Source organism: Thermothielavioides terrestris, chromosome 3, assembly GCF_000226115.1.
Source record: "Thermothielavioides terrestris NRRL 8126 chromosome 3, complete sequence".
Classification (NCBI taxonomy): domain Eukaryota; kingdom Fungi; phylum Ascomycota; class Sordariomycetes; order Sordariales; family Chaetomiaceae; genus Thermothielavioides; species Thermothielavioides terrestris.
Window position 1 is genome coordinate 3,934,254 of NC_016459.1, and position 12,896 is coordinate 3,947,149.

Consider the following 12,896-nt stretch of genomic DNA (forward strand, 5'->3'; position numbering starts at 1 on the left):
AAGGATCCTTTTCCTATATAGCTAAGCGCCTTCTTAAGGAATAGGTATATACCTTTATAGACCTCTATAGCTATATCTTAAAAAGTTAGCTTCTCGAAAATCTCTATCTTACTTATAGTATAGAGGGAAACAAAGCTTAGGAATAGATTCTCTAATACAACTATTAATTCGTTGAACTATAGGCTAGGATCTTTTGCTTTACTTATACTTATCTTCTAAAGGGAGACCTTATCTATTAAGTTCTCCTACTTAATAAGCCACCTCTCGAAATTAGCCTCTTTAATATATATATTCTTAAGGTATTTAAATATATTAAAGTAGATATAAATATATATTCGAAGCTCTATTATTATTTCAATAGTTAGCTAAATAGTTTTTTTAAAGTTGTTATACTATATTCGAAGGTTAATATACTCTATAAAGTAGATAAACTAGTAGTTAGCCCCTACTATAGTAGTTATAAAGGTTAATATCTAGGTAAAGTAGTTGGTCTAGCGTTTATAGTCCTTATACTTATAATCTAGATCCTTCTTAAGCTATATAATAACGATAGCGATATTGTTGTTAAACTACTTCTCCCTTTCGTTATAGAGCTTCCTCTAGCAGCTATTTAATATCTTAATATTAAGCTACTTTTATAGACCTTCGTTCTTAGAGAGGGTCTAAGAATCTATATCGTCATCCTAGGCTATAGAGGTAGTGCTAGGCCACTACTCACCTATAGTAGACGCTCCTAGATCGGCTAAAGCTCCTACGTTGGCTATAGCTTCTATAGCTATAGCTAGCGTAGAAGCCTATAGTTCGACAATATATTCCTAGAGCTTACGCTAGATACGCTTATAGGCGAGATTGTAGCTATCGGCCAATATAGGCTTTAGAAGTAGCTCTACCTTATATTCAAAATAGTCAAGTAAGTCGAGATACTTAGCTTTATTGACGAACTTACGGTTCTAAGCTACCTAGTTATCTAGGCTAGCCAAGATAATATCGATCTTTATATCGGCTTTCAAGGATATATTGCTACTAAGCGCTATACGTAGAGCCGTTTACTTAGAGATAGAAGCGGGTTTTCGAGCCGATAAGACTCTTAATTGTTGGAACCGCTACGTAGGCTTAGGGAGATAAAGCTATTACGATGTAAGCGATATATATAACTGGGATCAATCGTAGTATTGAAGATGTTGTATTGTAGGAGAGTTCTCCTAATCAGGAGCCCAGTCTTAGGCGGCAGTTGGGCATCAAGCCAGTGGATCCTAATCTCGGTGGGCCGGCCCAGTGCCCCGGGCCGGGCTGGTTCTGACAAACGACACTCAGGTGCTGCCTTGCCAGGCAGCCAACGGTCTGCCTCCTTCAGCCTGCAGAAAAGCCCGCCAATCCCAATTCAAGCGCTTCCCCTCATCAACAGCCAACCATCATAATCGACAAGCGCCCACCATAACACGTACTTCACCCGTTAGAATATTCCCCAACGGCCGCAAACCGGAGACCGGCCTCTCTCCTGAGTCGACTCACCATGCCAAAAAACACCCTCTACCTGGTCACCTACGACCGCGGCCGGCATCCTCTCACTGGCCAACCCAAGCCACACCACTGGGCATACTTCCTCGACACCACTACCAACGACACGACTACTACTACTTCCATTACTACCAGCCCGCCACCCACCAGCGACACCCCCCATTCCCCAGCCCGCGAAGCCCCGCGCCAAGAACAACAACAACAGCAACAACCTCGCGGCCTGATCTTCCAGCTGCGCGGCATGCCAGGCGGCTTCCACTACCCGGGGCCGGAACGCCTCGACGCCGCGCAGGGCGGCGAGCCGGGGCCGGTGCGCGAGATGCTGGAGGTCGGGCAGGTGGACGCGGGGGACGTCGCGGCCGTGCACGAGGTGTTGGCGGGCGTGCAGGTCGTGCAGGACGAGGGCGCCGCGTGGAATTGTCAGGACTGGGCTCTGACTGGGTTGGTCAGGCTGAAGGAGAGGGGGTGGGTTTATGAGGGGATTGGAGGGGAAGGTGTGGTGGGGTGGTTGAGGGGTCTTGAGCGGTGAGGATGGATCGGCTGATGGCGGGGGAGGGAAGGTTGGTCTCGTTCGCCTTTTGGGCAAGCCGCTATGTACATGGATGAGGGTTCTGCCAGGAGTATCTTCTACGTCTGGAATGCCTTCAACCGCGCGTTGTTGCGCTGGGTTTATGGAAGCGGCTTTTCGCGCGACTGTTCTTGCGAGCTTGGTCTCCTCCTTCGGAGGTGGTGATGTCGTGCCGCAGACAGCGACAATCCATCCAACAAGCACCACATGGGGGATGTCTTACCGTACGACGGCCACGTGTCTTGTAACATCGCGCGCAAGTACGGCATGGAAGCGTGGCTCGTGTTCTGCGCAGTGTCTCTGAGCATGCCTGTCTCAGATGCGGTGATCGTGTGACATAGTCTGCTGTGTGACCTGGATTACCTGTGCGTCTCCATTCCTGCCATGTCAGGCCTTACAGGCACAGAATGGGCACTATAACTGAGATAGGATTTCATTTGCTTGGACCTTCCGGAAAACCTGCAGTGGGCAATTAATTACCTTGGGTTGACGTTGTCGAAGGCATTACACGTCGTTCTTGACGCATGGCGCCGGAGTAGGATAACGAAGAGAAGACACAACGTCGCTATGAGGAACGTATGGAGGCATATCGTGATCTGCATTTGAGTGAAAAGTGGCTAGGCTGGGACGTTGACACCATGTAACCATGATCTGTCAGGTACCTTATCCTTATTGAACGTGTGAACGAACAAGGTGGTCGCCATCCGTATCGAATTCCCCAGTAAACCTGAGAAGACAACGACCGCACCCCTAATTTTTACCCAACGCATCGCAGCACCACTACACAGTCATGTAATAATACCTCGTCGCCTCATCCCACTCCATCAACACCTCCGCCTCCATCTCCTCCACCCGCACCACCACCTGCCGCCACAACCCCACCCCAAACGACCCCGGCAACAGCCCCGGCACGACCGTCGCACAGAGGTATGCATCCCCCAGCCCCGACCCCTCGCCGCCGGGGTTGACCAGCACCCCCTTCATGTCCCTCACCCCCGCCCCCACCGCCGCCGCCGGGCACAGCACCACGGCGTAGGCGACCTGCCCGCCGGTCGCGGCAACACACGCGTACTTGGGCGGCGGGCGCCAGCGGACCACCATGCCGGGCCGGATGCGCTGCTGGAACGGGACTGCGGCGGCGGCGGCCTGGTCCGGGTCGGCGCTTGAGTCGAGTTGGGCGAGGCGCGCTGCTGCTGTCGAGGCGAGGGGGTCGGTTTTGCTGCTGCTGCTGCTGCTGCTGCTGCTGCTGTTGTTGTTGTTGTCTCGGCCCGTCGTCGCCGGCAAGGAGGAGAGCTGATGCTGGGAGTCGATGTGCAGTTTCCAGAGTTTGGTGTGGAAGGCCTGGGCTTGCTCCGGGGACACGCCGGGGGTCTTGAGGCAGCGTGAGAGGAACTCTGGGGCGGGCAGGCGCAGGAGCTGCGGGCCTGTTTCGAGCGGGGCGAGGATGGAGGCGGTGATGGGTGGGTCGCCGGACTGGGAGGATGAGAAACGTTAGCTGGCTGGCGCAAGCAATCGCCGTGGAGTAGATGGGAGTGGTGTGCTTGGGATGCTTACATTGCGCTCGATCCAGTCCCGGAGTTGCTCGTTGTTCCAGGTGGCCGGCACGGTGGGGCTGTACTCGGCTGCTTTGGGCCGGGAGACGAGCACGCGGAGCATCTCGGCGTAGCGCAGGGTGTTCTTGCTGGCGCCCACGTCGGCCAGGCAGGGATTGACGCATGCCACGACGACGGTCTTGCAGCTGCGCGCGCTGGCCGGGTCGAAGACGTGCTTGAGCGTCTTGGTCAGCGTGCTCTGCCGGAAGGGCACGTAGGCGGGCTTTCTGCTCGCTTTGCCGGCGAAGGCGTCGGCGTCGGCGAGGGCGCGGCCGCGGATGCAGTCTTTGAGGACCGACAGGCTAGTGTTGATCTCCTTCGCTTCCTTCATGCGGGTTGTGTCGTGCTCTGTCTTGTCACGGGCTGCTTCGGATCCTGCGAGGTCGACCAGGTAAAGAAGGCCGTCTTCGGCCGAAGGCAGAAGGGGATTCTCGAACCGGAGACGGCAGATGGCGTGGGAGCGCGACGAGGTGTCGTTCTTGAGCGTGGGCGCTGTTCGACGGAGGAATGCAGCAGCCTCGATGAACTGGAGGAGAGCGTCCTTGTCCGTGACCCTGTGCTCCAAAGCACCAGCCATCTGGGTATTGCCGAAGGAGTCTTCGAGGATCGAAATCTGTTTACGATCGTTTAGCAAGTCTGAGGAGGGCTCTTGTTAGTGCACACAATCCCGTCGGCCCGAATACATGACACTATCCTACCAAAGGCGGTCTGTCCCGCTAGCTCGATGACGGAGATGTGTATCTTCCTCTCGCCGTCCAGCGACCCGTCCATCAGAGTCTCCGCAACGTGCCGTTCCAAGCCGCTGACGGTATACGTTTTCCCGGAACCTGTCTGGCCGTATGCGAACATAGTTCCGACGCCACCGCCCCAAGCCCATGGCACAAGCGGCTTGACCACCGATTCGTAGATCTCGGGAGTAGCGGCATCGGGACCAAACACTCGGTCAACGGTGAAACTGAACGACTGTATGCCGTCAGCCAGGGTGCCTACCTCCTATTCAACACATTCGGTAGACAAACGTTAATTGTGGGCAGTCCTCTCACCGGCCTCCGGAGCTCGTGTAAGTCGACCATGTTGGAGTCAGCGCGTTGGTAAACCCCCTGGGGGAACCCCTGAGCGATTTCATCCTCCAGCATGGGCCGGATGCGTGCGCTGACCACGATTTCAGAGCTTGCAGAGGTGGAGTTGGTCGCTTTTGCGCCGGGCGAGCTCGGCTTGAAGGTCGACACGAGTCGCTTGTAGCGCTCGGCGTGCTCAATGATAAACTCGTCCATGGCGGCTTCGGCTTGCTCGGGTTGACTCGGTGGATATGGCGCGTTTGAGGGCAGAATGCGGAGTGTTTCGATGAATGAAGAGGCGATGAGCTCTCAGCCATGTTGAACCCCGACGGAGTCCGAGTCGTTTTAAGCAGAATGGAAAATAAAATGCCGCCGTGGACAAACAATCGCCCCCTGAGGTTCCAGTTACCAGGCAACGGTGTGTCGCCGGTTGCTGCTCCACTCATGCCGTCCATCAATCGCACCGCAATTGGTGCATTACAGTTGTGCTGCTTCTAGCCAATCCAATCCGTTCAGTTGTGTTGTCCGCTAGGCATCACCATTTGGAACAAAGCAGGACTTGGCGCACTGCGAATTATTGACAGTGGCGGCTGCCTAAGTCAGAAATACGAGCCGCCTTCATATGATGCGTTCTTCGAATCCATTGTTCATGGCTCAGGCAGCCGATTTACTTTCGGCGGTCAATACAAACCGTGTGAAGCTTCAAGGGGGTTGTAGATGCGCCCCAGTAACGTTATCGCCACCCAAATGCGGTGGTAAATAAACTAGCGGACCCAAACACTGGCTCCTGTTGATTGCTGCCTTGGAGAAGATCACAGCAAAGATTCCACGGCCAAGAAAGGACGGTTACAGAGCGACAGGAATGTCTAAGCTCTGTTGGATGTTTCCATTTGGCCCTGCCTGGATCCAGCGTCTCGCCACTTATTATGCAGAGATAAGGTCCCTTTCTTCAGCTTCCACCTTCCGAAGGGATTGCCCATGGGTGGCAGACATCGAAACCCCTTCCACTACCGCTAACGGGTGACGAGGATGGTCCCCCACTGATTCCCGTTCCTCCGCAGGGCAGCAATAAAATCATAGTTGTTTTCTTTGCATTCCCAGAAGCACAGGAAATACAGTCAAGGGTTAACGTGCTCGCAAGTTCGTTGCCTAGCGTGCGTTGGAAGTTTTTTCTGTGATGGCTGATTTGAAACGAGTGAGAAAAGACCTCGAGGTGGTGTATCTGCCAGGTAGCGATCCAGGCGTGCGCTGATAGTCAGTGGCGGAACGTTTAAGGTCCGTGTTCTCGGCGGACAGTACAAGGAACTCACTGCTGGAACTCGAGCCAGTTCCTTGTCTCTATTGGGTAGTCGACGACCTAATAGTGCCGAGTGGCATGCACATGCATTGGTACCTTATGTGGCCGAGGACCTCTCCGTTCCGGGATAGGGCATGACGAAAACATGTGTGTCACAGATCCAGAGCGAACACATTGCTACTGAATCGCCAAGTCAGCCAAATGGTCTATTCCATCCTCACGCGTCGGCGCGACAGAACGTGGTGCATAGGTCTTCGCAAGAAGCACGCGAAATCAAACAATACGGCACGCGCGAGGCATCCTTTCTGGGACCTTGGCCACCCTAGATCCCCGAATCCTTGACTTTCATGGCATTCCGATCCATGGATTGAAGGCAGTCAATTGACAACGTGGCCAGGGCGTGACTGGAAATGCAGAATGCGCCGCGATTCATGAGGCCTGCCCAATGCCAACTTCACTTTTTACGTACGGTGGCGCTACATCGTAACGCAGCTGGCCTCTTCATCCTAACTATCACGCTGCCTTTTAACCGAATCGAGCCAACCGAGGCTGATGATCGGATAGGTAACAATCGCACCATGCCGCAAAAAGGAATAAGTAGGGGGTGCATCAACAAATGGTTTTCAGCTTTCAGACCTGCATTAACTTTGCCCCCTGAACCTTGAAAGAGCTAGGATTCCACCCTTACAATTCTGGAAGTTCAAGGTTCCAAGTCTGGACTTCTCATGCTGCGACCCCGCTTCCACCCCCCTCTCCCACTTACCTATTTCCATGGCCATCGCTCAGCAGCCTCGACACTAATGGCACTCCCACAGTAACTCGCAACAACCATCTCGCCATGGCGTTGTACTCTCCCCCACCACCGGCTCGGCCATTCTCTGATACCAAGCCGGTTCTGTTGGTATCATGGTGGATCACGATATTCTGCGCCGTCACCATCGTGGTCCGTCTCCTCGGCCGATGGGTGCGGGTCGAGAAACTCTTCCTCGAGGACACATACGTCGCTGCGGCGCTCATCCCGCTCTTTCTGCGAATGGCATTCGTGCACCCCATCCTGATCTACGGCACGAACAACGTGCTCGTCCCCGACGGTTCCGTTTTAAGCGACGAAGAGGCTCAGCGCCGCTCAATCGGCAGCCGCTTGGTCCTGGTCAGTCGGATACTCCAGCCAGCAATGTGAGTCGGCCCGCTGAAAGGCATCTTCGCCCCTGGTTTAACTGACTCAGCGCAGATTATGGCTCCTCAAAGCCGCGACGCTCGAGTTCTTCCACCGGCTCGTGGGCCAGGCCGGCAAGAAACGCTACAATCTTCTCCTCCGCTCCTTGCTCGTCTCGCTCCCCGTGACCTTCCTCGCCATCATCATCGCCGACCTGGCCGAGTGCCGGCCTTTCCCCCACTACTGGCAGGTGGTCCCCGACCCCGGCGGGCAGTGCCGTCAGGGATACGCGCAGCTCCTGACGCTCACCGTCTGCAACGTCCTCACCGACCTGCTGCTGGTGGTCTTCCCCGTGCCGATCGTGGTGCGGAGCCGGCTGTCGATGGGGAGGAAGGTGATCCTGGTTGGCTTGTTCTGCCTGCACGTGCCCACGGTGGTGGTGGCGATCTACAGGGTGCCCAAGATCCTGCAGGAGGACGGATACCAGCCGACGAGGACGATGTGGGCGTCGGCGGAGATACTGGTGGCGACGTTCGCGGCGAATGCGCTTGCCATCGGCACGTTTGTGAGGGGCACGGGCGCGAAGAAGAAGAGGCTGCGGTATGAGCCTCACTCGGAGTCTGGGCTGGGCTCGAGTGCGCGGCGTGAGTCGAGGGTCAAGGGCATCTCTCGGCACAAATCAAATTCAGGTGACGACGACGAGGCCGCAGCACGAGGTTTGCCCAACAAGGAGCATCGGCATGCGGGATCAGGCGACACGAGTGAAGGGATAACTGCTGATAACGGAGGAAGCGCCTCGAGCCGGAGCGGAAGCCCGGACTTATTGTTCCCGAAGAACCGCTTCGACTCTTCAACGGCGGACAACGCCACCGCGGTCGTCAAAACTACAACCATAAACATAACCGTCTCGCCGGCACCGAGCCCCCCACACGACGAAGACAGGGACGGAACAAGGGGACTGATGCTCAGACCTGTCAATGGCGTGGTCATGGCAAGTATTAGGGGCAGGCAACGAGGCTCAGCCATTCCGCTTCAAAATCTGAACGCCTTGCCTGACGCCCACGGAGGCCCACGAGGCCAATGAGAGGGAGAATGATCTTATGGAAGGCATGTCACGGGCCACGATGTCGATCAGGGCTTTCATCACTTTTGCTTTTTGAGCCAGTCTGTATATCTATGTACGTTATGGTTGAAGGGTTTGCTACAGCTAATCATAGGCGTTTCCTCCGGTATTTCCTCGATGAAGAGCAATCGTTGATCACTTTGATGCAGTGCGCTTCCGGGCAATGACTAACTGGTTACCCTGCCGCTCGTTAACCTCCATCAATTCCTCGGGTAGTAAGCAGGCGAACTGTGTCCTGCATACTGCGCATTAACAAGCGTTCCCCATCGCGTTTCTTCGGTGCTCCCTCAGGGCTAACCGATGCCCAGTTCCGGCCGTCGACGCACCCTTGCCGTTGCTGTTGCTCCGGCTTCCTGACCGTGTTGCTCGACTGTTGTGGGCGTCATCTCAAACCCGGTCTCGAGTACCTCAACTAGATTGGCGGGCCCGATAACGCTAGCGCGTAGTGTCCGGGGACGACGAGCTAATTTTGATGTTCCCCGCCCCCTCCCCCCCCGGCAACGCACCATTTCGAACAACCACTTAGCTCCATGTGGGCATGTGCCGTTCTTGAGTCCCCCAATCCCGGGCCGAGGCTCGGCGGGACCGGTCAACCCTCGCAAATGGAAATCAGGTACACTACCTACACTAGTCGGTTCTTCTAGCATGCTCTCATGTAGGCCAAGATACCATAGCGCGCCATGGTGGGTGGCTGACACGGTCTTCACTCCCATCTTGGAGCATGAATTGGATCGCATCCATGGTTGTAGGAGAATGTCCAGTGTTCTAGAATCACCGCTAGGGAAATATTTCGGTCTGCCCGGATTACACCAGGACTGTCCCTGACCACCTAAAGATAAGGGCGCTATGACCATGTCAGCCACCCCTACTGTGCATGTCGCGCTATGCTCTATATATCAAGAACTAGTGCATTGGTGAAACGTTGACGCTATGACCGAGGGGGCAACTCCACCGAGTCCACCTCCAGGTCGGGCTCAACATCCGCTTTTCTGGGGAAATATCTCGGTCTGTGGGACTGTCCCTGACCAGGGCGCCATGACCATGTCGGTCACCCCGCATGGCACGCGACGGTCTGCAAATCAATAGTGCATTGAATAGTGCATTGGAAACGCTGACGCTTTGACAGAGGGGGGACGCCACCTACTAGTGCACCTTCAGGTCTGCTCCTGAGCTCCAAATGGCAAGCATCCCCTTCCCATTTGCCCGACAATCAATTGGTCTTTCGAGGCGCAACCTACATCGACTTTTTCTCGCCTTCTCCCGCTCAACGCCCAGCGATGAGCACAATCCTCGTGCCAGGCGACTGAACGGCGAGCCACCGTTGAGGCGCCGAGGCTTTCTCGATGGTGTTGCTGAACCTTACTGAAGGCTCGTCACGGCTACCACTCGGCACGTGCAGACCCGAACCACAACCGGCTGCTTCGAGCTCTTCCCGAATCGTCCGATCTCCCTCCCTTGAGGTATTTGGCGGACGACCTCGCGCAGCCACACGAGGAGGCCAACACCCGGCACCTGCCTTTGCATCCTGAAACGACCGCCTTTCGAAAGCCGCGACTGAGTTCGCCGTGTCACTCAGCCCATGGGCATTTAAGAGGAAACTAAAGCCTGGTGAGAAGAGCAACCAAACACAGCAGATTCACAACGCAGCGAGCCACACGCCATGCCACTCGACGGCGACATCCCGATGGACCGACTGTCCCGGACCCGGAGTCCGGCACAAGGCAGCATCTTTACATCGCACGGCCTCGACGCGGGGAAGGGCCACCCATCCGTATCCGGGCCCGGCTGGCCCGGCTCGCGCGGCCCCGACGGCCGGGACGATCACGGTTCGAAATCCCGCGTCGGCCGCATCATCGACTCGTTCCGCCGCGAGGCCGGCATCAGCGCGACCGCGCTGGTGAATATCCCCGACCATGACGCCAGCGAAGCTCTCGGCGTGGCCGTCGTCCGCGAACACCACGGGGGGCGGTACTACGACCTGCGCTCGGCGAACGCCAAGACGGCCAGCACGCTGCTGGCGCGCGAGCTCAAGAACCGGCACCTGCAGATGATTGCGATAGGCGGGTCGATCGGCACGGGCCTGTTCGTGGCCTCGGGGCAGGCGCTGAGCCAGGGCGGCCCGGCCTCCGTGCTGATTGCCTACCTGGTCATTGGCGTCATGCTGTGGTGCACCATGCAGGCGCTCGGCGAGATGGCCGTGGTCTTCCCCGTGGCCGGGTCGTTCTCGGCTTTTTCGACCCGGTTTCTGGATCCGTCTTGGGGGTTTGCCATGGGCTGGAAGTAAGTTCCCCGAGGAGACCAATCTGTTTTGTGACCAACTGGGGGACTAACGCCGTCCGGCCGCAGTTATGCCATGCAGTGGATGGTCGTCCTTCCCCTGGAAGTCATCGCTGGCGCCATGACCATCGGGTACTGGAACCCTGGCATTGACAAAGCCATCTTCGTCACCATTTTTCTTGCCATCATCGTGACTATCAACCTGTTGGGCATTAGAGCCTACGGCGAGGCCGAGTTTGTCTTTGCCATCGTCAAGGTCACCGCTGTAGTGGGTTTCATGTGAGTCCCGTCTGGTTTGTTCCTTCAAGTTCCTCGTCCCTTGTAGCCCGTTGCGCTGATTAACAGTTTCACAGCCTACTTGGCATCGTGATCAACATTGGCGGCACCCCAACGGGCGGCTACATCGGCGGCCAGTACTGGCAAGACCCAGGTGCGTTTCACAACGGTTTCAAGGGTCTCTGCAACGTCTTCGTCACCGCGGCGTTCGCCTTCGCCGGGACCGAGCTCGTCGGGCTGGCGGCCGCCGAGACGGCCAACCCGCGCAAGTCGCTCCCGACCGCCATCAAGCAGGTCTTCTGGCGCATCACGCTCTTCTACATCGTCTCGCTGACGCTGGTCGGCCTGCTGGTGCCGTACACGGACCCGCGGCTGCTCAGCGCGACGAGCATTGCCGACGCGGCGGCCAGCCCCTTCGTGATCGCGATCGAGTCCGCCGGCGCGACGATCCTGCCGAGCGTCATGAACGCCGTCATCCTCGTCTCGGTCATCTCGGTCGGCAACTCGGCCGTGTTCGGCTCGTCGCGCACGCTGGCCGCGCTCGCCGCCCAGCGCCAGGCCCCGCGCGTCCTCGCCTACGTCGACCGCCGCGGCCGCCCCCTCGTCGCCGTCCTCACCGTCTCCTCCGTCGGCCTGCTCGCCTACCTCGCCGAGTTCCACGCCCAGAGCCTCGTCTTCGACTGGCTGCTGGCCGTCAGCGGCCTGAGCACCATCTTCACCTGGGCGAGCACCTGTCTGGCGCACATCAGGATGCGCAAGGCGTGGGCCCTGCAGCGCCGCTCGGTCGAGGACTTGGCGTTTCGGGCGCAGGCCGGCGTCCTGGGGAGCTGGGTTGGGCTCGTCTGTAATATCTGTGTTTTGGTGGCGCAGATTTGGGTGGCCCTCTCGCCGCTCCCCGGGAACAGAGGCGATGGGAGCGCGGTGGACTTGGCGAAGAACTTTTTTGTCCAGTGTCTGGCGATCCCGGTGGTGCTGGTTTTCTGGCTGGGCCATAAGCTGTGGTTCCGGACCCGCTTTGTGACTGCGGAGGAGATGGATATTGACACGGGAAGGAGGGACTTCGGGCGGTTAGAGATTATCAAGGCGCAGGAGGACGAAGAGCGTCAATCTTGGCCGATGTGGAAGCATTTTTATAGGTTTATCTGTTGACTTCAGTGCTCCGTTGGTTATCAAATAGGATTTTTGATTTTTTTGCGTTGATCGCCGACATTCGGTTCTTCAGGGCAAAGTGATCCCGAGATGTTTCGGACTTGCGCGCCAATACAATGGGTCTCGGGCGCTGATGCCTAGGTAAACATCGTGGCGGCGCCTCGTTGGTCTCAGCTGGGGGGGCCAGCAACTGTCAGGGCTCTTGCAGCCAGCCTACCGTGCGCTCCTTGCGTTCGCTGTATCGAGGAAACCTCCAGTTTGGGGACGGGAGATCGTTGGCCATGGATTTCGAACGTGTCATGTTTGACCAGTCCCAAGGTGACAAGGCGTTCTTCATGCTGCCCTATATCGAGAAATTGGCCGTAAGATATCGTGGTGCCCAGGCTTGGTATCGGCATGAAGGCCTGTTGCGGGCGGCGTGACTGCATCAAGGTACCTAATGTACGCAAACAATCGAGTCGCCCTCGGGGAGTCGCCGTACATGTACCACCAGCTCCCACGTGTTCACCGCCAGGGCGAGCGTCTGACCTGAAATATTTTACCACGCAACCGAGTTTGGGGCAAAGTCCGACAAGTCCGATCGATGCTCGGGCGTCCAGGCTTTCCGCCCCCAAGTTGATCAACGGCGGGCCAAACCGGATAGCATAGCGAGCGAATATTGCGGGGAATCCCTCGGAGGAGGAAAACAGTCGTGGTATTCCGTATCACCTGGCGCCGAAGGATTCGTCGTATTGGAGACCAGGCACGGCATTGTGAGCTAGGCAGGTCGCAGCAAGTCGTGTTGCTCCGAAGGGCCAGACCGTCTCGGAGCGGCCATGCGCCGGAAAACGCGGTGCTACAACGCCATTTGATTACCAACAACCAACGAGCATAGTAGCATCG

The 12,896-nt window shown here is 56.7% G+C and overlaps 4 protein-coding genes across 4 annotated transcripts; 3 read left to right on the forward strand and 1 right to left on the reverse strand.

The window, feature by feature from the left end:
- The first annotated feature begins 1,314 nt into the window (after positions 1-1,314).
- Positions 1,315-2,079, forward strand: THITE_2117838 (uncharacterized protein). Its single transcript, XM_003654629.1, has one exon. The coding sequence runs from the start codon at positions 1,514-1,516 to the stop codon at positions 2,045-2,047; it is 534 nt and encodes a 177-aa protein (XP_003654677.1). The 5' UTR covers positions 1,315-1,513; the 3' UTR covers positions 2,048-2,079.
- A 787-nt stretch (positions 2,080-2,866) lies between these two features.
- THITE_2049700 (uncharacterized protein) lies at positions 2,867-4,952 on the reverse strand (the record flags this gene model as incomplete). The annotated part of the gene is made up of 5 exons (XM_003654630.1): positions 2,867-3,559; positions 3,641-3,912; positions 4,039-4,314; positions 4,377-4,641; positions 4,698-4,952. The coding sequence occupies 5 exons, from the start codon at positions 4,950-4,952 to the stop codon at positions 2,867-2,869; spliced, it is 1,761 nt and encodes a 586-aa protein (XP_003654678.1).
- Positions 4,953-6,871: 1,919 nt separating this feature from the next.
- On the forward strand, positions 6,872-8,273 carry THITE_2145520 (uncharacterized protein; the record flags this gene model as incomplete). Its single annotated transcript, XM_003654631.1, has 3 exons — positions 6,872-7,209; positions 7,265-7,905; positions 7,978-8,273. 3 exons carry the CDS (start codon positions 6,872-6,874, stop codon positions 8,271-8,273), a joined length of 1,275 nt encoding a protein of 424 aa, XP_003654679.1.
- Positions 8,274-9,825: 1,552 nt separating this feature from the next.
- THITE_2117842 (uncharacterized protein) lies at positions 9,826-12,120 on the forward strand. The gene is made up of 3 exons (XM_003654632.1): positions 9,826-10,592; positions 10,659-10,868; positions 10,943-12,120. Exons 1-3 carry the CDS (start codon positions 9,973-9,975, stop codon positions 12,012-12,014), a joined length of 1,902 nt encoding a protein of 633 aa, XP_003654680.1. The 5' UTR covers positions 9,826-9,972; the 3' UTR covers positions 12,015-12,120.
- Positions 12,121-12,896: the final 776 nt, after the last annotated feature.